Genomic DNA, 22,416 nt, shown 5'->3' with positions numbered 1-22,416 from the left:
TCCCCCGATGCATATTAAATCTCTGGCACGTTTTGCAATTTCTCACCATGGATCTTGCGATCGACTGCAAATTCCGTACATGATAATGCCGATCCACGGCACTACATGTTTTATCCACGCCAAGATGCCCTCCCAGACCGGACTCATGGAATTCTCTTTCGACCTCGTAACCCATCCCTTGACCTACACAGATTCGCTTCCACTTATATAACTTATATCATCCCAGCTTCACATGGACCAGAATATCCTCTTCCAACTGATACTCCAGTTGAATTCCCCCCTCGGCGATATCTCCCTGTGAATTCTGATGGGTCCTAGTTATCTTGTTTTAGTTTCTTTAAGAATTCGTCTCCCATCTGTGATGCCACTACCTTTTGATAAAAACCCGTGTTATCCTCATCAGAATAATGGTTGACCAATTCAAGCCTCTCCTCGTGATGTGTTGGGCAAGATAAAAGATCAGCCACCGGGTTTTGTTTACCTTTAACGTGCGCAACAGTTACATCATAATTTGACAACTCCAATGCCCACCTCATCAGCCTGTCATTGTGGTTGTTCATACTTCTCAGGTATGATAGGGGCTTATGGTCCGAATAAACTTTCACCTCATGACCCAGAACTAAAGATTTGAAATGACGGAGGGAAAGAATGATGGCCATACACTCCTTCTCGATAGTAGAGTACCTCAACTCTGGGCCTCTAAACTTCCTGCTAAAATAACCAAGTGGGACCACTCCAGCATCCCGCTGCTGGCCTAAAACAGCGCCTAACCAACTGTCTGAAGCGTCGGTGTATAAGACAAATGGTGAAGAAAAATCCAGATGTGCTAGGAGGGGGGGTTGTATAATACCTCCTTAAATTCGATAAACCCAGCTTGGCATTTATCATCCTAACGGAAAAGTTTTCCCTTTTTAGTCAACTCAGTCATGGGTAAGGCTAGTTTAGAAAAATTGGGAATGAAGTTGCGAAAAAACCCCACCATCCCTAGGAATCCTCGCACTTCCCTAACATTACGAGGGGGTTTACAGTCCCTTATTGCCTCCACGTTACTTGGGTCAGGGTAGATTCCCTCACTGCTAATTACATGACCAAGATATTTAATCTCCTTAACTCCAAATTTGCTTTTCGTGGGATGGAGTTTTAGGTTAGCCGCATGTAGAATTTTTGCAACTTGGTCCAAGAGCTCCAAATGCTCTTCCAAGGAAGGGGAGAACAGAATGATGTCATCCTGAAACACGTAACATTTACTGCCGATAAATGGGGCGAGGAGACGGGACATGCAATACTGAAAAAAACGGCCGCTGTTCTTTCCCCCTTGTGGAATGCGTGTTAACTGGTACTTAGACCAAGGAGTGGTGAAGGCGAATATATGCCTAACTTTCGGGTCCAATGGGATCTGGAAATATCCAGACTTAAGATCAATTACAGAGAAGTACTGGCTACCATGGAAAGTACTAATGATCTCATCCACCCTGGTCAGCGGGAACACCCGAGACTTGGTCACATCATTTATCCTGCGTAGGTCTAATGTCATTCTGATCTCACCAGATGCTTTCTTAACTATGTGGATGGAGGAGTTCCACTCAGAATGACTTTCTTCAATTATGCCTGCCTTTAGGTACGAATCGGTTAACTGTTTGAGATCGGTGAGGTAGCAGTTAGGGATACGATATTGACGCGCATTAATCACTCGGCTAGTGTCGACTTCGGGACTGTGCATAAATAAATCGGTACCCTTTAAATCCTCAACCCCTTTTGCAAACAGGCCAGGGTACTTCTCGAGAATGCGCGTCACCTGATCTAACTCTCCACTCAGAGTCTGGTTGGTATCTATTGGGGTACTGCTTAGACAATCAAAATACATAATCGACGGGCGGACAGCCTGACCCAAGGGTTCCGACTCATCTTTAATGGAGGCACAAGCATCAACGATTAAGGAGGGGATTTGTCTGATAACGTCCATACCTAATATTCCTTGATACTCTAATTGAGGGGGAAACTCCATGCAACATAGGCAAATAGGGATTATCTCATTATTGTAGTCTATGCATGCTCTCATCATTTCCTTACAAGTAGTAATCGTACCGTTAATGCCTCTGATATGGGTAATTTTCCCTTTAGTAACAGCGTGGTAAAGCCTGGCCGGGTTTGCGTCACTGACAAAGGCTGTATCAATTAATGATTTCTCCGCACCCGTGTCAATCAAAAACCTCATCTTCGTGTCGATTAACTTCCCTATGACCAACGGGAGACCCCTTTCAGAATGTGAGAGGACGGTCAGTTTAAACATGAGGTTAGGAACTTGACACTGACCATTATAAAGTTCCTTTGTTAGTTTAAATCACTGCAATTGTGGTTGGGGCATTTACAAGCAAGGTGGTTCGGACTGTTGCAAATGAAACACCTTCGGTTATTGCCGACCGCCTTAGTAGTCTGATTTTTGGCCATCTTGGACACAACCTTGAACAAAGCCTCCAACCCCTTCTCTAGTCTAGCTAACTGATCCTCGTCCCTATGAATAGCTTCAGAATTCATCTCCTGATTCACACAATCAAGTTTAACCTCACTCTGGAAATTGTAACATACAGTTTTAGGATCCCGAGGATTACTACACTCTCTTTCTAGATTGTCTTCCCTCTCAGCATACTCAAAAGCCTGCTCCAGAGTAGCAGGTTCCCTCCGACACACGTGATTCCGGATGCCCAGATCTAAACCCCTAACAAACCTCTCCTTTATGATATCATCCTTAAAAGACATGATATTAGGGTTACTTCTGATGGCCCTAGAGAATATAGTCTTTGTCTTAACTATGTATTCCCTAATCAGCTCCTTTCCACCCTGCCTAATGTTTAACAATTGATCTAGTAGGCTTTCCCTTTTTCTTCACGCTTCTCAAAGCATTTTATCAAATCTTGCTTTATCTCCTCAAACGTTGGTGACGGAGTTTGCTCTAAGAGACAAAGGAAGGTGTTCAGTGGGTCACCTTTCAGCTTCGCTTGTAGCACGGCAATCTTAACCTCATCACCCCAATTAGCTAGCCTGGCCACATTATCCATTGTCCTAAAAAATTGGGCTACATTCACCGTATCATTAGCAGAGTTCGAAAAGGTGGGAATCATGCCTAAAAATCCAGTAACCACCAAAGGAGGGTTCTCACCATGGCTCTCCCTGACTAAACTCGTGTTCGGAGTACCTTTCTCCTCCATATTTACACAATTAATTAATAGCTGATTTTAGTACCGTTATACACCGAGTTAGGCTAACAAGACAAGAATCCTGTCACGGACGCCAATGTTAAAAGTACGATGCGAAAGAAAAACACGTGCACGTGTTGATCAATTAAAATAAATTTAATTTTGCATTGGAAATAAATGTTACATATTCTTTATGGATTCCCGTTGTTCCTCGGTGTTCATATCGTAACCGTAAATCCCGAGTACAGTCCCATTACAAATGCCGCCCAACAATACTACTTAACTAACGCGCGCGAATTTTAACCGGACTTAAACTAATAGGAAGGGATAGAAGAAAAAAAGGGAAGTAAGAAGGATTGTAGGATAGATGGGTACCCAATTCCTTGGCTGTTGTTGGACGCAGATCCTTGTCTTGACTTATAATGCTCATATGCTCTCTCGTACAAAGACGGTTTCTTAACGTTTTCTTCCAGTGATCAGATTCTCTTCTCGACCTGTTCCTTTTAGCTCTATTCCACAGAGCTCGCCAATTTCTCACTCTCGAGGTTCGCAGCCACACGTCTTTCCTCGTTCGTGTCCGGCCAAAGAATGTCCAGTGGAACGTTCCTTTTCCCTCCAGGCTCGTCGCCATCTATTGTTTTCCCCGACCTCCTGGTGGGCTATGGGTAAGTCTGAGTTCTCGGAAGTTCGAGACAATGGGACAAAGAAAATTGGAAAGAAGGATAGATTTATAGAAATAGAATATAAACTAAACTAAAAGCTATACATAAATAAAGGCGTACAGCCACATGATAATACATCCCATCTAAGGCTATAACAGTTTCTGACGAGTTACCAAACTTGTGTGAAATTTGGCATTATTATGGTAAAACACTACACTTTGTTTGTTGATCAATTCTGGCCTTTTCTGTTTGATGATATTACTCAATTTGTTTACTCAGTGGCAGTACACTTTCGAATCAATTGTTAAATTGTCTGGTAAAAGCTCAAAAACAAATTTCTTTAAAATCCCACCATAGAGAGCATCTATAATAACATGTGGAACCATAATGAGCTTTGAAATGAAACCAATTCGTTTTAAGTAATAATAAACGGTTCAATTTAACAGATTTAATCTCTTAGTGATTTCACGTGTTGTTATATGGCAGGTTGCTTCAATCAGTACCTTTATTTTGTTTTCATTGGCTTCAAATGGCCATCCAGAATGTGGTGTATCTTCGATATTAAAATTGCCAGAATGCAATTTTGTAAACCAGTTTTGGCACTGTCTTTCTCTCAACACATCTTCTCCAAACATGTACCACAATTTTTTTCTTGTTTGAACGGCATTTTGGTTTTTTAGTTATAAAAAAGCAAAATATGCCGAAAATGATGCTTTCGATTTTCCAAATTTGATGGGACACTGAAAAAAAACAATTGTACAGAATCAAACAAAATTTTTTACAAATAAGCCTTAAAATGTCAGCTGTCGAAGTATATAATGAAAATGTGGTTTAAAATAAAATTGGATGGCCAAAATACATCTAATTTCTCTAGTAATAAAAAAACAAAATTACTTTCCGAACAACCCAATAGATACTATCTATGTTAAATAAACAGAATTATGAAAAAATGTCTTAGACAATGAATAGAAGCTATGTAATGAATTCTTTCTGGAAAATTTTTTCATATGGAATCAATTATTAATTTTTGATGAGATGTTTTAGAATATAAAGCAATAACGATGTAATTAAATAATATTTCTTAACATTTTAGTCAGAAACCATTTTTTAACAGTTTGAAATTAGAATTCATGATTTTAATTTCAAAATTAAATTAATGAAATCAATTGCTTCATAACTAAACAAAATTCTGTATTCTGGATATTTGATATCTGATTGGATTAGTTATCTAGCCTATCAATCTATGAAAATCTTATCATACTAATTTATATTTTAAGTAGGAACTAATAACTGTTAATCTGAAAATACTATCTGAAAAATTTGTTAATATAATTCACTTAAAATTTATATTGTATTATTTACTTCAAATTATTATTGTCAAGAAAAGTTTAATAAATATCTTAAATAAGAAAGATGATTTTGGAGGATACAAGTAAACATCATATATATCAGCCCATCAATCATAATAATGTAATAAAATAATTACTATAATGTAAAAACTGTGTGATGAAAAATTAGTAGGCCACTTTATACTATAGAATTCAGCTTTTGTACTGTTTTGAATGTTCTTAAAACACTTCCAACTAGAATTTTGATATTACTAGATAAAATATAGAAATTCCAGTGATAGGAGCATCAGTTAATCAGGGCAGCCATTTATTCAGGACAAGTCTTAACTCTTTAAATATGAGAAAAAAATCTTCCAAAATCATCATAATTTGTTCAAAATAAAATTGACTGAAGGGAAATATGTTTGAATGGTTTTGCTATACAAATTCCTCTTGTAGTCCTAAGGGATAAAAACAATTTTGTCTCTAAATACATAGAAAGATGAAATTTTCAGAGCTAAAAGAGTTAAGGACTAAAAACAAATTACAAAAATAATCAGAATTTGTTTAATTGGGCCAGTGATTGCTAGATTGCATGTTCTTATAATGTGTGACATGGAAACCATTACTGAATAAGTCATTGCCAATTCACTCAGTAACAAACACATGTATATTCAAGCAGTATAGCAATTCTGCTAAGCATAACAGGAAACATTCCAAAAATGGAAATATTATGATGTTCTGCCATAGATTCTGATATGTTTTCAAATTGTTGGAATGTTTCTTTTATCATTCTCTCTTTGTCTTTCTTCTTGTTTTGTATGAATTTTGTTGAATTGATAATTTTCCATTGTTTTCCTTTATGAAAACACAATCCCATTTGTCATATACTTTGTGTTCAAGTTTTGTTGATCAGCTGGTCATATATGTGCAGTCTTCCCTGAGACCAGGAAGTGTGAAAGAGGTATCAAAGGTGGGGTGACATCAGTCTTCACCTTTAACAACCAAACTTATCTGCAAAACAGAGGCATTCCAATGGATAGCCCCCTTTCAGGCAACTTATGTGAAATGGTAGTGAGGGCAATAGAAGGCAAAATTTTAAACAAAATTGAGCTGAATATTCTACTATACGTATGCTATGTCGATGACATCTCAATCATATGGAGATATAAAAGTAACATACACAATATATTACAGGAATTCAATAACAATCTGTATGGCCATACATTAAATCTAGAGCAGGAAAGTGACACTGAGACCCACTTCCTCGACCACCACATTCAATTCAAGAATGGCCACATGTTTACCAAGATGTACCTGCCACAAACCTAATCAACACCCTCTTTCATACCATAAGCATCTAATGATTCCTGTATTTATAAGGTAGCAGCATTTAAGGTGCTAATAAAAAGAGCATATATGCATTGCTGTAATATCAAAGACACTATGCAAGAGTTAGAACATATAAAATGTATTGCAGTAGAGCGTGGTTACAGTGGTAAACTAATACTACATTTTTTTAATTTGGTTTTGCTTTTGCTTTTGCTTTATTGAAGTCTCAATTACACATTTTTCATGTGATTTTCTATGAATTTATGATCCCCACTTTAAGTGTGGGGTGAAGGAAAGTGAGGCAAATAGCTGCAGTGACAAAAACCCGTTTATTTATACTAAGTCTTACAATCTAGTGTGTCTTGTCAACTGTAGGCACTGGACTGTAAAATTGATGGCCCAGAGAAGTCAGTTAAGATGCTTCTATGGGGCTGGGAGGTCTGGTGACAAATGGTTAAAACCAGAAGTCTAAGGCAGGATGGTGTCATTAGGGAGGAGGACAAGGCAGATAACTTCACAACAGGAGGCAAAGGAAAGTCTGGTCAGATGATTTCACAGTTGGAAACTGAGAAAAGTCTGCACAGTTAACTTCACAAGGGAAGGCAGGGAAAAGTCTCCCTTTGTCCTTGAGTCCAAGTTTTTAAAAGATTCTCTTCCCCAGACCACTAGCTTTTGATTGGTTGGTTTCCTGTATCTAGGCAGATAACAGATTATTTCGGGCTACCAAAGGTTTAATTCAACACTGTGTTTTAATTCGATCATGGGAAATTAATTGCACCTTGAAACTCCTGCTCATATTTGTTTCAAATTCTTGTAAGTCTGATACATAATCTCAGCACTATATCTCCTTTTAAGGTTATTTAAAACTTAATTTTTTCTCTCAATTAATGATTTTATTATTTCTCAATTTTATTTAGGTTTTTCTTCCAGTTTTTACAAGCTTTAGAATCAAAGCCTGATCCCTTGATTTGACTCTTTTGTAATATTTTTAAAGCGTATCGCTCAGGCCTCACACATTATATTATTTTTTATTTGTAAAGTTCCTAAGTAATAAATTCTTAATTTTGTAGGAAACTGGTTTTATTCATGATAATTATAATTTATGATGATTAATTGTTAAAACAAATTTTATGATAATATTCATTTAAACTTTTTGTTTATGAATTAATCAGGGTATAAATGGAGCACCAGGATTAAAAGGTTTTAAAGGTGAAACTGGAGAACCAGGATTTATAGGACTTGCTGGACTAAAAGGAGAAAGAGGAGATGAAGGTCTAAGAGGATTTCCAGGAACAGCTGGACTTATTGGATTAATTGGTATCTTTTTACTTATATTTTTATAAAAATTATTCTAAAAAATATCTTATTTATTCTAATAAACGGTGCCCTCTAATAGTAAGCAGACTGTCTATTGGAGGAAGAAAGTTTACTTTAAACTGAAAAAGTTTCAGTTTAAAGTAAACTTTGCACAGTTGCTCAGTTTACTCAATGTTATCACTCTTATCCAGGCCAGTTTTGACTGTTAGCTACCTGCATGCTATAGATATTTGACCACCCCCATCAATACTGATTGCAAGTAAATTCATAATTGAACCCAACCCACTAGAGCCTACTGGTATGTTTTATGACAATTTCATACAGTTGACAGGGGTTAAAAAAATTCATAAAATATTGCATATATCTTGGTTGCTTGTTGTTCTCTATTATATGTATTTTCTTAGCACAAAGTTGCCATTGAGAACATATCACACAGGAAACACTTTCAGTGGAAAAAGGTTGGTTTATTGGTGTGAACGGATATGCATTTCAGGCTTACCCCTCTTCAGTCCTATTATTACATATTATCAGAAAATTGATTACAGGTTTACAAATTTACAGAATGCATTGAAAAAATTAGGATATGCATACAATGGTTTATACAATAAAACTTAATTACCTGAGATAGTGACAGTTAAACCAACATGACTCATGAGAAGATATAAATGTAATTGAAAAAAGGAGAGGAAATTGGAGCTAAAAATTCTTTTGGCTCCACACTTATACACATTAGGACAGTATAACATGTGCTAAAATAAAAAAGGGGTAAACTTAAATCTAAAGTTAAGTATATATTAAGAGGTGGAATTTTTATAAAATTAATAACCCATTTATTTTAATTTTATTCAAATCAAGTCACCCATAGAAAACAGGTGCCTTATTCAGTTATATTTATATACTGTCATAAAATAGAATTTTGTGGGGAAGTACTCGATCTTTAGAGTATTCCCCGTGCAGGAACAAAACAAAAAGAAACTTCAATGAAATAAATCACACACTCTATGACTCCAATGCAAGGAACTTAAAGTTTATTTTAGTCCTTCCAATCACTACTCTGTCCCTTCACTATAACAGACACTTAAAACAAAAGAAACAACACACACAAAAAAAAACAATCTCGCGACTCTATCGTCTACACGTCTACTCTCCATTCTTTCTTCCAAAAAAGTCCTTCTTCTTCCCTTGAGCATGCGCGATCTCCCTCCCCCTTTCTGTTTTTCTTCCGAAAACGCGGCCCATCCTTTCTTTTCCCTGCGGCCCACCCAAGGATCACGCAATAGAACACGTGATCTTTGGACCACATATCTCCCCTCCTCCCATTAACTTTTACAACAGGAAGCTTTTACGTTATGAGGGCCCGTCCCTCGTTTACACCGTAAACCACCCAAGGGGTTGGTTACGAGCCGGTTAGGCAACAGAACACGTGGTCTTCAGACCACATATCTCCCCTCCTCCCATTAACCTTTACAACAACAACAAACAGAAAATTTTTTTTTCTTTACACTATAAGTAATGTTGGGCTCACGAATATGCTACATTTTGTATCTTTACAAAGTTTAATATCTAATTGTAGTTTCCATGACTCAATGCACGGAAGTCGATTTGGCGCCTTCTCAAGTTGTACCCGCCACTCAAACTATCTTCAGTTTGAGGTATTCTCTCACCTTGATCCTTATAATTCTCATCATTTTCTGGTAGAACAGTTTTCCCTTTGTCTATATGCCCTACGTTCGATTTGTTCCTCCTCTTCGTTATCTTGTATCTCGTCAGCTCTGACTGGTAATTTACGGGGCGTACGGCCTCTCTTTTTTCTAAGATTAGCCAATTTGCTCTCGGGACCAACATACCTCTTGAGTCGGTCAATGTGGACTGTTTGGTCATCCCCATCCTTAAAATTTTGCCACGATATCGAGCTATCTGAGTCTAGACCGATAAACACTCTGCAATATAGGATACCCCACATTATGCTTCCCAAGTTGAAAGAGAAAATAAACTCCTACCTGGAGGCTGGAATCATAGAAGAGAGTAATTCTCCTTGGAACTCTCCCATACACATTGTAAACAAAGACGATGGAGACATTAGATTTACGTTGGACTTACGACGGATAAATGACGTAACCATTAGTCAGGACTTCCCTATGATGAGGGTTGATGATATTCTGACACAATTCAGAGGAAGTAAGGTGTTTTCAGTCCTTGATTTGAGCTCGGGGTACTTTCAGATCCCCATCAAGAAGGAGAAAAGGGAGGTTTTTGCTTTCTCCACGCCCTGGGGGAAATATCAACTGTGTCGCATGCCCCAGGGCGGAAAAAACAGTGGTCGTTACTTCCAGAGTGTGATGAATTGCGTCTTGGCTCATTTCATAGGACATTCATGCTTTGAGGAGAAGCAAGAAGAGAAGGTATGTATCAAGTTAAGCATTTTACTTTGGTGGGGAGGAGGGATATGATCCACTTTTATTCCCTTTGGAACTGTACTTGTGGCATGACTCATCACTGTGAGCGTACACTCGTTACTTTTGTCTTCCTGTGTCCATGTGCTGATTTTATATAACAATTTGCATATCACTTCGCACTTTCGCAGGAAGTCGATTCCAAGAATGGCGTCATAATCAACAAACGTATTTGCTTTGACGCTCCCAAACTTCTGTTTTATGATCTTGCCACCACATGAGAGTTTCATACAAATTACGGGTTCACAAGTTACAGACGGTCCACTTATTCCCTTCACCGATAGGGTTTCGTTGACTATCTCGCAATTATCTCCGTCTAGTAGCATCTTTACTGTGTCAAGATTCATTAACGACCTTTCCGACCCTGTATCGATGAGAAATCGGACCTTCGTTGTCCCAATTGCTCCTCCGCATACCGGTAAACCATTAGTGTTTTGTCTTATGTTCAGGGCCAGCTTACAAACATGGCTGAGCCTGCAATCCTGGCCACTATTGCAAGCCCTTGTTAGTTTAACCGTTGTTTTGTTTTTGTCGGGCAGTTACGTGCAATATGTCCCGGATAACCACAAGCGTAACACACATAGTCTGCTGCTTCTCGAATCTGGTCTTTTCTGTTAATGGTTGTCATTTGACTCATGTTCTCCGAAAGTTCTTCCACCTGTCTTACAAGCTTCTCTACAGTTTCTCTCAAATTGCCTTCCTTGTGTTCACCTGCCCCCTTATTGTTGGTGACATCCTCCTCAGTTTTTGTGGTGGTTTCTGCCATATTAACGTAACATGTGCTCTCTTTACGAAAAAACCTTTGCTCGATCTCATTAGCCTTCTCCGCCAGTTCGGCTGCTTTATCAAACGATACGGGTTGATGGTTCAGTACTTCACGACGTAAACGAATATCTAAGCCCCTAATAAATTGATCCAAAAGTAGTTGTCCTTTGTTAGGTTCAAGATGTGGATTAGCCTCGATCACTTGGTCAACCGCTTCGCATAAGCGAACACGGAACTCCCATAGATCTTCTTCTTTCCGTTGTCTAATACCTGTATATTGTCTTAAAGCCTCTCCGCCGTCCTTCACGCACTGTTGAAATTTTCTAATGATTCTTTCCCTTATTTTATCATAGTCTTCTCCATACATAGTCCGGGCCTCATTAAGAAAAGTTAGAGGTTTCCCTTTTAACCTAGCACTGGCTATTGTAAGGTAATCCGACTTTCTCCATGCGGCTAGCTTAGCAACGTTTTCAAATTGTAAGAAAAATTCTCTAATCGAAATCATGTCTGATGGTGTCCCTGTGAATGTGGGGACCATTCCGAGGTATCCGGCAATTAACGGTGGACACATCGCCGACTGTTCTGCTGAACTAACCTGGGTTTCGGATTCCATTTTCGTTGATCGTGTTTTCACAACCTGAACTACTATAACTTGGTGTGAAAATGGAGTCTTGAGAGCAAATCCTGTCGCGGACGCCAATTATGTGGGGAAGTACTCGATCTTTAGAGTATTCCCCGTGCAGGAACAAAACAAAAAGAAACTTCAATGAAATAAATCACACACTCTATGACTCCAATGCAAGGAACTTAAAGTTTATTTTAGTCCTTCCAATCACTACTCTGTCCCTTCACTATAACAGACACTAAAACAAAAGAAACAACACACACAAAAAAAAACAATCTCGCGACTCTATCGTCTACACGTCTACTCTCCATTCTTTCTTCCAAAAAAGTCCTTCTTCTTCCCTTGAGCATGCGCGATCTCCCTCCCCCTTTCTGTTTTTCTTCCGAAAACGCGGCCCATCCTTTCTTTTCCCTGCGGCCCACCCAAGGATCACGCAATAGAACACGTGATCTTTGGACCACATATCTCCCCTCCTCCCATTAACTTTTACAACAGGAAGCTTTTACGTTATGAGGGCCCGTCCCTCGTTTACACCGTAAACCACCCAAGGGGTTGGTTACGAGCCGGTTAGGCAACAGAACACGTGGTCTTCAGACCACAATTTGCAAATTAAAATGAAATTAATTTAAAGAAATTTTTCTTATTTAGTATATAAATATAATATATATGTATGTGTAAATAAAAATTAATTTAATGTGCATAACAATTAAAACAATGATGTAAGTATTACTTTAAGATTAATGGTACAGGAATAAAAGCCCATTCACAATGAAAATTAAGAATAAACATAAACCTTGTATTTATGTTATTTAAGTGTAACCTTAAACTTAATCATAACACATTAGCATAAATAAAGTTTGGAGCTTGCAAACTTTAAAAGTTTACAAATTCCAAGCTTTTATGCTTTTTGTTATTTAAAACAAGAAACAATTTTAGTGGTTATGAATTCCCACTGATGAATTTTTCTTTGGTTCAATGGATGAATCCCCCATTACCTGTTACTTGCACTTTTAAGTTTTCTGATGCAAAACACCTAACATGTATTCTTCATCAATACTTATATCCATAATCTGCACAGCTATATCATGAGTTGTCAGGTAAACATTAATCTATTTCATTGCCAACCGCTATATTAAAATAATAAATTATATTTGAATTTTATTTTTTAAAGTGCACCATTGACTTCCCTAGGAGTTTGACTACTTGTGGGCATGCATGTACTGCATGCCTATCAGAACCAGCCCATAAGTTGAAATAAAGTGTGTGTATTGAGTGTTGCATTGTTGCTCAAATAACAATAAAGTAAAAAAGTTACCGATTTATTCCATTAATATTTGCTCTTTGATAGTAAGTGCTTTCTAATAAACAATGCAATTGGAAGTTGAAAAAAGTTAGACAGCATGCTGTTTATTAGAATAAATATTCAATTCTTTGTTGTTTGAACCTTAGTTTGTTACAAGGGGGTTAAGTGATATATATTTTTTTTTTATTTACTTGAATTATAATTATTCTATAGGTGATAAGGGTGAAGCAGGAGAGCCAGCAGCTATTAGTGAACCATATAAAATTCGTGGACCACCTGGAGCTCCAGGGCCACAGGGTCCACCTGGACCACAGGGATATATGGGAATACCTGGTACTCTAGGTCAAGATGGATTTCCTGGAATAAAAGGTGCTATCGGTCCACAAGGACCAAATGGACCAATTGGTTTTCCTGGAAGAAAAGGAGAAGCTGGAGATTCTGGAATAAATGGTAAATAAATGTAATTTTTATTCATATAATAAAGAAAATAAAACAATAAATAAATTTTAAATATTTCATATTTTGTTTTGTATTTATAGAAATCTGCTATCTATATTGCTGTATCTTCATACTGATAATCTGATATCCATAAAAAAAAGTCAATTTGAGACCAGGTGTGGGGTTATGAAATAATAGAGATTACCTATCCATTTTTAAATTTGAAATTTATTATGGGATACTTAAACAGCTTTTCCTTTATTATTAAAAAGTTTCTTGCCTGTATTGTTTAATTACAAAAACTACTTAGTTACTTATAACTAATGAACAGACTTATTACACATCCAGCCTATTTAATTAACTTATCCAAAATGCATTTCGGCCTTACTGGCCCTTATAAATTGGATGACATACAAAAACCAGAGTCTATGGTGATAATTGCCAACATTACAATATATGTTAATAGTACAATTATTACAAAATTAATTTAATCAGCATTTTGAATACAATAAAGCTGCAACATGTGTTTAAAGTTTCTACATCTAGTTTTACTGCTTGTTTCCAATTGATTATCACAAAACATCTGATGTTAGCTAACAACCACATGTGATCCACATGTTCACAGAAAAGAATTACATGACTATGGAATACATAACAATAAAATAGAATTAATCTTTTATGTTTAAAAGTCATACCATATATGATTTATTTCCTGTCTGTTATTATCATTAATCTTGTTACTGTTAGTTTTTATTATTTTTGTGTGTTTATATAGTTGGAGTTTATACATATTATTTTCATATTTTACAACTTTTACTTAATAGTAAACTTATTTCACAGCCTTTACTATTGCAATGTTTAGCTACTGCTTTTCTTGTGTTCAAAATTACTAATAACAACATTAGAAAACATGAAAAGTTCTTTGTGTACCACAAGCATATGCTTTAGCCATCACAATTTTTTCTGATATCATAAAAGACATACCAATAAAATGTATGTATATGACATAACTTATGCCTCATCGATAGTTCTCACCCATTTATTTTTTGCATTAACCCATACTTTAAATGTTATTAAGCATAGTTCTCACTTGTGGAAAAATCACGATTAAAAAGAAAGCAGAAAACAGAGAAATTCTATATACATATTGATTCCATTTTCTAAAAATGTAGAATGTCCTTTTTGTGGAAAACAGAAATTCAAATTGTTGGTACCATTGGTTACCGAATTCCAAGATGGATGATAATACAGGAAATAAATTATTTTGTTGATTATATATATCATGCTCAATTTCTTTTCCTTTGTGCATCTTATTATTATTATTTTTTTTTTCCTTTTGAAGCTTATTTTAAAATAAAGCTACTTAAAATTTTTAAATTTAGGTTTGGAAGGTCAAGCAGGAGAATTTGGATTAGCTGGAGAACCTGGCCCTAAGGGAAGGCCTGGACAGTTGGCATCATCAAGAGGCAATGTTTTTTCTTTCCATAGCCAAACAACAGAGATACCAAAATGTCCAGGAGGATCATCTCAATTATGGACTGGATATTCTCTCTTGTATCTTCAAGGAAATGAAAGAGCATTTGGACAAGATCTTGGTAATTCTTTTAAGAAATTCAAAATTTTAATCTGAAAATGCTTGATAATAATATATATTTCACAATATTACATTGCATTATAATTGCACTACATTTCATTCATTTTACATATACATTACATTTCATTAGATTTGCATTTGACTAATTCTAATGTATTTATTCATTGATTAATAATTATTTAAGAAAAAAATTATGAGAGATATAAAGCATTATTATCATTAATAAAATTATATTTTATATCTCTTTGACTAGTTTCAAATGTTTTTACAAACATCTGAAACTGATCATTTTTACATTTTAATTGACTACTCTAGTTTGTGTATTTTCTTCAAACTTATCAAACTTAGAATATAATAATCTTTATAGAATAATAAAAAAAATTTATATAAATTAGATTATTTTTATTGGTAGCTTTTATTAAAAATAAAAATTCAACATCATATTGTGACAATGACAATTAAAAATGTAGTTAATCTATCCCTCAATAACACACTGATTTCTAACTTTTCATAACATTGAATTAAAACTGAAAAATTCTATTCAATTTTATAAAAAAAGATTCGAAAATTAAAAATAATTGTACATTTAGAAGTATTAAGATGAGTATCATCATGCTTTTAATTGACTAAATCCTAATTAATCTTATAAAATGATAAAAGTAAATATTTAATGTTATACAGCAGTGGTTAATCATTACAACATGTTTAGTAAATATATAAAATATATAAAAAAAATACTTGTTTGTCCAAAAGATTAAATAAATTTCCCAAACAGAAATAATTGTCTATTAAATTCCATTTGTAAATATTAAATAGAATATCAAGAGGTTCAAAATTATTTGATATTTAGGATTTATTCATTTGCAATTCTTACAGAAAAGAACTGTCCTAAGTTAATTTTTTTTAAAAAAAAGTAAATTTTTGGAAATTTTTAAAGTTCAAAGTTTAAGGTAATAAAAAATTAAAGATTTATTGGATGAATATATACAGTATGTGTTTAAAAACAAATACAATGTAAATAAACATTGTATTTGTTGTGTTTTGAATGTCAGTAACAATTCAATTGACAAATATATATTAAATATATTGAATAAGAATATTAAAGAACATAATAAACTTCAAATATTTAACACACTTTTTCTTTATGTATATATATTTTAAAACAAAATTTCATGTTTTATATACAGATTGTCTTGAAAATAAATTTGATTGAGTGATTAAATTCATTTAAATAAACTTATTACATAAAATTATTTTATAATAATAGAAAATATTCATCCACAACTGCTGCAAATGATTGGGCTAAATTTAGATATAATGATTATAAATTAGAAATGAATTTGGCACTAGAGGTGTTAGACACCATCTCGTATTAAAATTAATAATTATAATATTTAATTAATTAATTTAGATTAAACTGGAAGAAAAGAATCGGCCCGAAGCAGGACTCGAACCCGCAACTCCCGCCTACCGTGTGGACACATTGCCAGTTACGCTACCCGGACCTTTGGTCCGATCTCCTCTTCCAATATATATAAGTTTAACACATAACCATCGACCATTATTATGGTGCTGACTGGGGACGCAATTGCACCCTCGGCCAGAAACATCCACTCAAGGCACTCAGTCGGCCATCACCCCGTAATAACTGTCAATGGTTATGTGTTAACTTATACCAGTATATATTGGAAGAGGAGATCGGACCAAAGGTCCGGGTAGCGTAACTGGCAATGTGTCCACTCGGTAGGCGGGAGTTGCGGGTTCGAGTCCTGCTTCGGACCGATTCTTTTCTTCCAGTTTAATCTAAATTAATTAATTAAATATTATAATTATTAATTTTAATACGAGATGGTGTCTAACGCCTCTAGTGCCAAATTCATTTCTAATTTATAATCATTATGTCCAAATTTAGCTTGATCATTTGCAGCAGTTGTGGATGTATATTTGCTTAATATCGGGTTTTGTTTGATGTGTATATTTGTATAATAATTGAAAAATATTTGTTTGTTATTTTAATTTTATAATTATCACACAACGAGAATTAATTTAAAACAATTAAAAATTTGTTATTAAAGTATGTAAATTATAAAAATTGATCAGTAAAAATAAAATAATAAATCAAACATGTTTATCTGTAAAGTTATAACTTACATTATATCTATTGAGACTTGTCTCTGTATAGAAACAGGAATCTAGTATCAAGACTGTCAAAATAAAATACTAAAAAAAGTATTTCAAATACAAATACCAAATACTGGCATTTACAAGAATGAACTAGCCAATGTAGTTAATTTTTTGAATTATCAATATACAGTATCTTTAACAGTGGGTGAAATTAAAGGAACATTAACTAGGTCACAAATGTTAGCATTCCTTTAATTTCACTTGCTGTTAAAGATGCATTTATTAATTCAATTAAAATTTATATTTGAAATACTTTTCCCAAATAGCAAATATTCCGTATAAGTCGGAGTATTTGATGAAAATATCAAGAAGCAATAATTGAAGTTAATGTAATTGAAAATTCAGATACTAAGTTCTTTAGTGTAGAAATATTACGTGAATACTTGAAATTATTTCGAATATATAGAAATATTTGTTACAATAGACTTAAAGGTGTTTTGAATGTTTAAAAATATATATTTGATATCTATAATAAATACAAAATAATTTCAAAATTAATTTATTTCCAAATAATTAGAACAATTAAAAAATTTGATTAACTGAGACTTTTCTTAAAAGTTATTATATATTTTTATTATATAATTACTATAAAAAATTGAAATGGTACAAAATTATAACTTTTATGATCAATTTTTAATTTTTTATTAATAAATAAAAAATATTAAATATATGTAATCAACACAATAGTATAAATCTTATTTATGCACATGAATAGTATACTTCTTATGTGAAGAAATGCAATGAAATTTGATAAAAAATAATGTTTGTAATGTTATAAAATTCTCATTTTTCAAATTTGCCACATAAATTTGATTACAGTAAATTTTTTGAGTTTGAGTTTGCTGTCATAAGTTGCTAACTACATCATGTGGGTCTTTGAAAATTTATTTTTTCAGAAAAATTTTATTACTTTTTATTTATTAAATAAGGAATAAACTTTTTATAGAATGAGAAAGAATACAATATGAATAAGAATATACACATTAATATTTCAATAAAAATAACCACAAGGAATAATACTGCCTTTACTAGCAAATAGAAATATATGACAGAAAATTTAAAAAATTCACAAGAACTTTGAATAAATAAAATTTTCTTCTTCAGGTGAATAGAACAAATTTGTTTGAGAGATTCTTTCTACACTCTTTTAAACAAATTTTTTTTTTTTTTTTTTTTATCTGTTCTTTATCAAAGAAACATTTAAATGCACATAAATACAAGTACTTTAAATATTTACTTTACTAAAGTGTGAAAAATATCAATAAATTTAAACTTGTTATTATGTTAATTAACATACATGAGTTTTTTATTTTATAATTAACTCTTAATATTTTAATGATTAAAATTCTAAAATGAATTTGTACCTTAACTTACAATGAAGTTACATACTTTAATTTTGTAAAGTATATTTAAGATGTGATAAATTTTATCTCTAGACCAACCTTATAAAATTGCATACAAAAGTTTGAGGTATTTCATTTAAAATTACAAAAATTAACTTACAAATATTTTTCAATTTTATTAATATAATAACTTCAATAGTTTCAGATAAGAACTAAAAATTAATAAATGTTGTTGTTTCTGATATGATATATACAATAAAAATAAAAATCCTAATTTTATATCATTTTCAATTCTTTATTTTAACTCTTTCCACCCTGTGGATACTAAAACCTTTTTTTTTTTTTTTTTTTTTTTTTTAGCAAATTCTTTATTGGTTTGGCCAAGCCCACAGTGAGATGGTTGGGTGGTGTGGGAAGGGGCCTGACATATCTGGATGGACTATCAGCCAAAAAATTCCTGGGATTCTTTTTGATCTATTCAGATTCAATCCTGGAATCCCAGAACAGTAAGCTTGGCCTTCCAACTGCTTGGCCATCCAACTATCAAATATACAGTAGAGTCCCGTACAACACGCAAATAAAGCAAGCAACAACCCTCAAATTTTGTCTATCAGAGGTATATGTTTTTTCTTCAACTTACAGGCCAAGGTTTAAACTTTCATAAATTGTGTGATAATGCAGGTTTCGATAACGCGATTTCCTATAATGCGTAACTAATTCCCCGCGCCGTACGGGACCCTACTGTATTTGTGATACTTCTGAATAGATACACACAAATACTACCATATTCCCTGGTAATAATCCTGTCTATGTGCAACAAATGGCTAGTCTGCTTTCAACATTTTTAAATTCATTAATTTTTAGAATAAAATAAATAAATAAATGCACACATGCATAAAGAAACTGCATTTAATCTAAGAGTTCTAAAAGTTTAATATTTTTATTGTTTAAATTTCATAAAACATAATTTTTTCACTATAATAATTCAATTTCCTGTTTTACTATAGGTCGAGCTGGAAGTTGTCTTCAACGTTTCAGTACAATGCCATTTTTATTCTGTAACTTAAATAATGTATGTAATTCTGCATCAAGAAATGATTTTAGTTATTGGTTAAGCACTTCTGAACCAATGCCAATGGATATGAAACCAATTACTGGAATAAAGATACGAAAATATATCAGTCGTTGTGTAGTTTGTGAAGCTCCAACTAAGGTAATCAACTTGAAGCTATTACATTATATCAGTTCTACCAAACTTCTTAGTTCTTAAATATTTTATATATATTTTTTAGGTGATTGCAGTTCACAGTCAAACTATGGATATTCCAGATTGTCCAGAAGGATGGAATGGTATTTGGATTGGCTACAGTTTTATCATGGTAAATATATTATCCTAGTGTTTCAATTTTATATTTAATAAATGATAGTAACTTTCTAATTTTTTTCTTCTTCTTAATCAACAAGAATACTGATTCGGGATCAGAGGGAAGTGGACAATCTTTATCATCACCTGGTTCTTGTTTAGAAGAATTTAACACTACACCATTTATAGAATGTCATGGACATGGACGTTGCCAATATTATCACACAGCAACTAGTTTCTGGTTAGCAACTATTGAAAATCGAAACCAGTTCAAGAAACCTGAACCAGATACACTTAAAGCTGGTAATATCCACAATCGTATATCAAGATGTCAAGTGTGTATGAGACAGTATACATCTTATATACCCACTATTAATTTTCCTCCCCGAGTGAACTAGTCTAATTTTTAAGAAGATTCATTCAAGAAAATTCATGAAGTTATAGAAGTTTTGCTGAAATATATATCTGAAGTTTAGAATACGGATAAATATATGTTTGCATAATTAGTGCAAATATATATTTATCTGCATTTGAATAAGTATCAATACTTTTAAAACAAATTAATATAAATAATGATTTTTTTTAAATTAACGGTTATACTGGAAATATTTTCTGTTTAGATTTTGTAAACAGATTTCATATTTCTAAATTAGTTCTAAATTTTTATACCTTTTTTTTGTAAAGCATAACTGTGAGCAGTTAAAAATTATTGTTACTCATTTTTATGGTGTTGATTACTTTGTTAACTCTGTTCAAAAATATGGCATTTCATTTTAAACGCTTCAAATTTTAGCACTATTTTGTATATACATATGCATGTATGTGTTGTTGGTTTCCATGTGCTCATAAATTTCTATGTTAAGTTAAATAAATAATGCTATTTTTTTCTTATAAGGAAAAGTAAATTTGGTTGCAATAATGAATGTAATAATTAGCTTTATTCATTGCATTTCAGTGTATGTAAAGCATTTAAACTTCAATATTATTATTTAAATACGGTACTTAGCTCTGTCACTGCCAGTTGTGAACAGATAACACTGAATTTTGATAACATCTGTTTCATATGATGAAACAAATACTAAAATAATTTAAAGTTGTAAAATTGGATCTTCAATTAATTTAAGCAATAAAAACTATTTTAAAATTATGATGCAATATGCTTTCTTCGAAATTTAATATAGAATATCAAAAAAATCAGAAAAATAATTAACAAAGCTTACATGATAAATTTTCTTGCAAAAATATATTTGATTTAGTTTTGATCTTGCAAATACAGTGATCTATAAAATTATAAGCCATTTTTGATAATATAAAAATTTAGAATTTAGACATTTGGAATACAGAATTTAGGATTGTTTACGTCATATTAATTTAATTATGGTAAATTTGTAAATAAACTCTCCCATATTCAATTTAGATGACCAGTTGATAGATGTCACAAATGTGAATATTGTAACTTGTTTTTAATATGATTAGATGTACAGCTGGAACAGGATCAGCAAGGAAACAGCACACAAAAGGGAATGTGATAAAGTGACACAAGCTGATTCTGCAACTCAAGCAACAATGGTGTTCTCTAAGTGCCAAGTTTGTTAATCCTAATAGCAATTTGGGTACCAGAAAAAACAAATAACTACAATATGGAGTGAGAATATTATTTCAGTGTATATCTACATTTTTTAATTATTTAATAGAAATAAATATATATGGTAAAGTATGAATATTAATAAAAGTATCAAAATTTACAGCAATGATAATGCCAAATAAATTATTACTGATAGTGGAATATGTAGAAATGACATGTTCGTTTCTGACCCTAAATGGGTTAAACCTTTATCACTTCATGAATGATAGATACTATAATTGGAAAACGAAACATACGAGGAGTTTTTAAGTAAGCATAATAAAATGCATAAACTGTATAAATTATGAAATACACGAACATCCACTAATGCTCAACCCCTCCCCTTCCCTTGTCCGATTTGTCATAACTCCCTCCCTCCTTTCCAGTGTGACGTCATTTATGGACAGCCCTTAATGAAAAATAATAAAAAATCGCAAATTAAGTAAAAATCGAACTTCGTAAATTGATAGTTTATGGGAACATCTGAATAATTTTTTTTTAAAATCAACCTATGCTTTAAGTATTTAACTATATTGTTAAATTAAAATGTACTGTATTTTTGAATTTATTATCCGAATTTGAAAAGTTTACTATTTTGAGTTTGGAACAATTTAAAATTTAGAATGTTAGAAAATAGAAGTCTTTTTTTATTTATTTATTTATAAAAATACAGATCAAAAGATGATAGAAATAAAAACAAGTCATTTAACTGTTGTATTTTCTTGTTCTATAAACAAGACATTAAAAAAATTAAAAAAGAAATACATTTCTAAACTTATGTTGATAATCTATTAAAAAACCGTCGGGCACGTAAACATCGTGAATGACGTATTTGTCTTCTAGAATAAATACAGTACATCATTCACGTGTTTAGTAGAATGCTTACTATAC

At 33.1% G+C, this 22,416-nt stretch overlaps 1 protein-coding gene across 1 annotated transcript in view; it reads left to right on the top strand.

Annotated features, from left to right (window-relative positions):
- The window catches only part of LOC136989031 (collagen alpha-2(IV) chain-like), a 126,350-nt gene extending 105,302 nt beyond the window's left edge, over nucleotides 1-21,048 (top strand). Inside the window, exons 34-39 of the mRNA XM_067287074.1 lie at nucleotides 7,689-7,833; nucleotides 13,193-13,429; nucleotides 14,800-15,012; nucleotides 19,546-19,751; nucleotides 19,831-19,917; nucleotides 20,003-21,048. Coding sequence (XP_067143175.1) covers nucleotides 7,689-7,833; nucleotides 13,193-13,429; nucleotides 14,800-15,012; nucleotides 19,546-19,751; nucleotides 19,831-19,917; nucleotides 20,003-20,299 — 1,185 coding nt within the window. The 3' untranslated portion in view covers nucleotides 20,300-21,048. The remainder of the gene's footprint in view (nucleotides 1-7,688; nucleotides 7,834-13,192; nucleotides 13,430-14,799; nucleotides 15,013-19,545; nucleotides 19,752-19,830; nucleotides 19,918-20,002) is intronic.
- Nucleotides 21,049-22,416: the final 1,368 nt, after the last annotated feature.

This window comes from Centruroides vittatus, unplaced genomic scaffold (genome assembly GCF_030686945.1).
Source record: "Centruroides vittatus isolate TY-2023 unplaced genomic scaffold, ASM3068694v2 scaffold_435, whole genome shotgun sequence".
NCBI classification, from domain to species: Eukaryota; Metazoa; Arthropoda; class Arachnida; order Scorpiones; family Buthidae; genus Centruroides; species Centruroides vittatus.
This window is presented reverse-complemented; position numbering and strand designations above follow the sequence as displayed.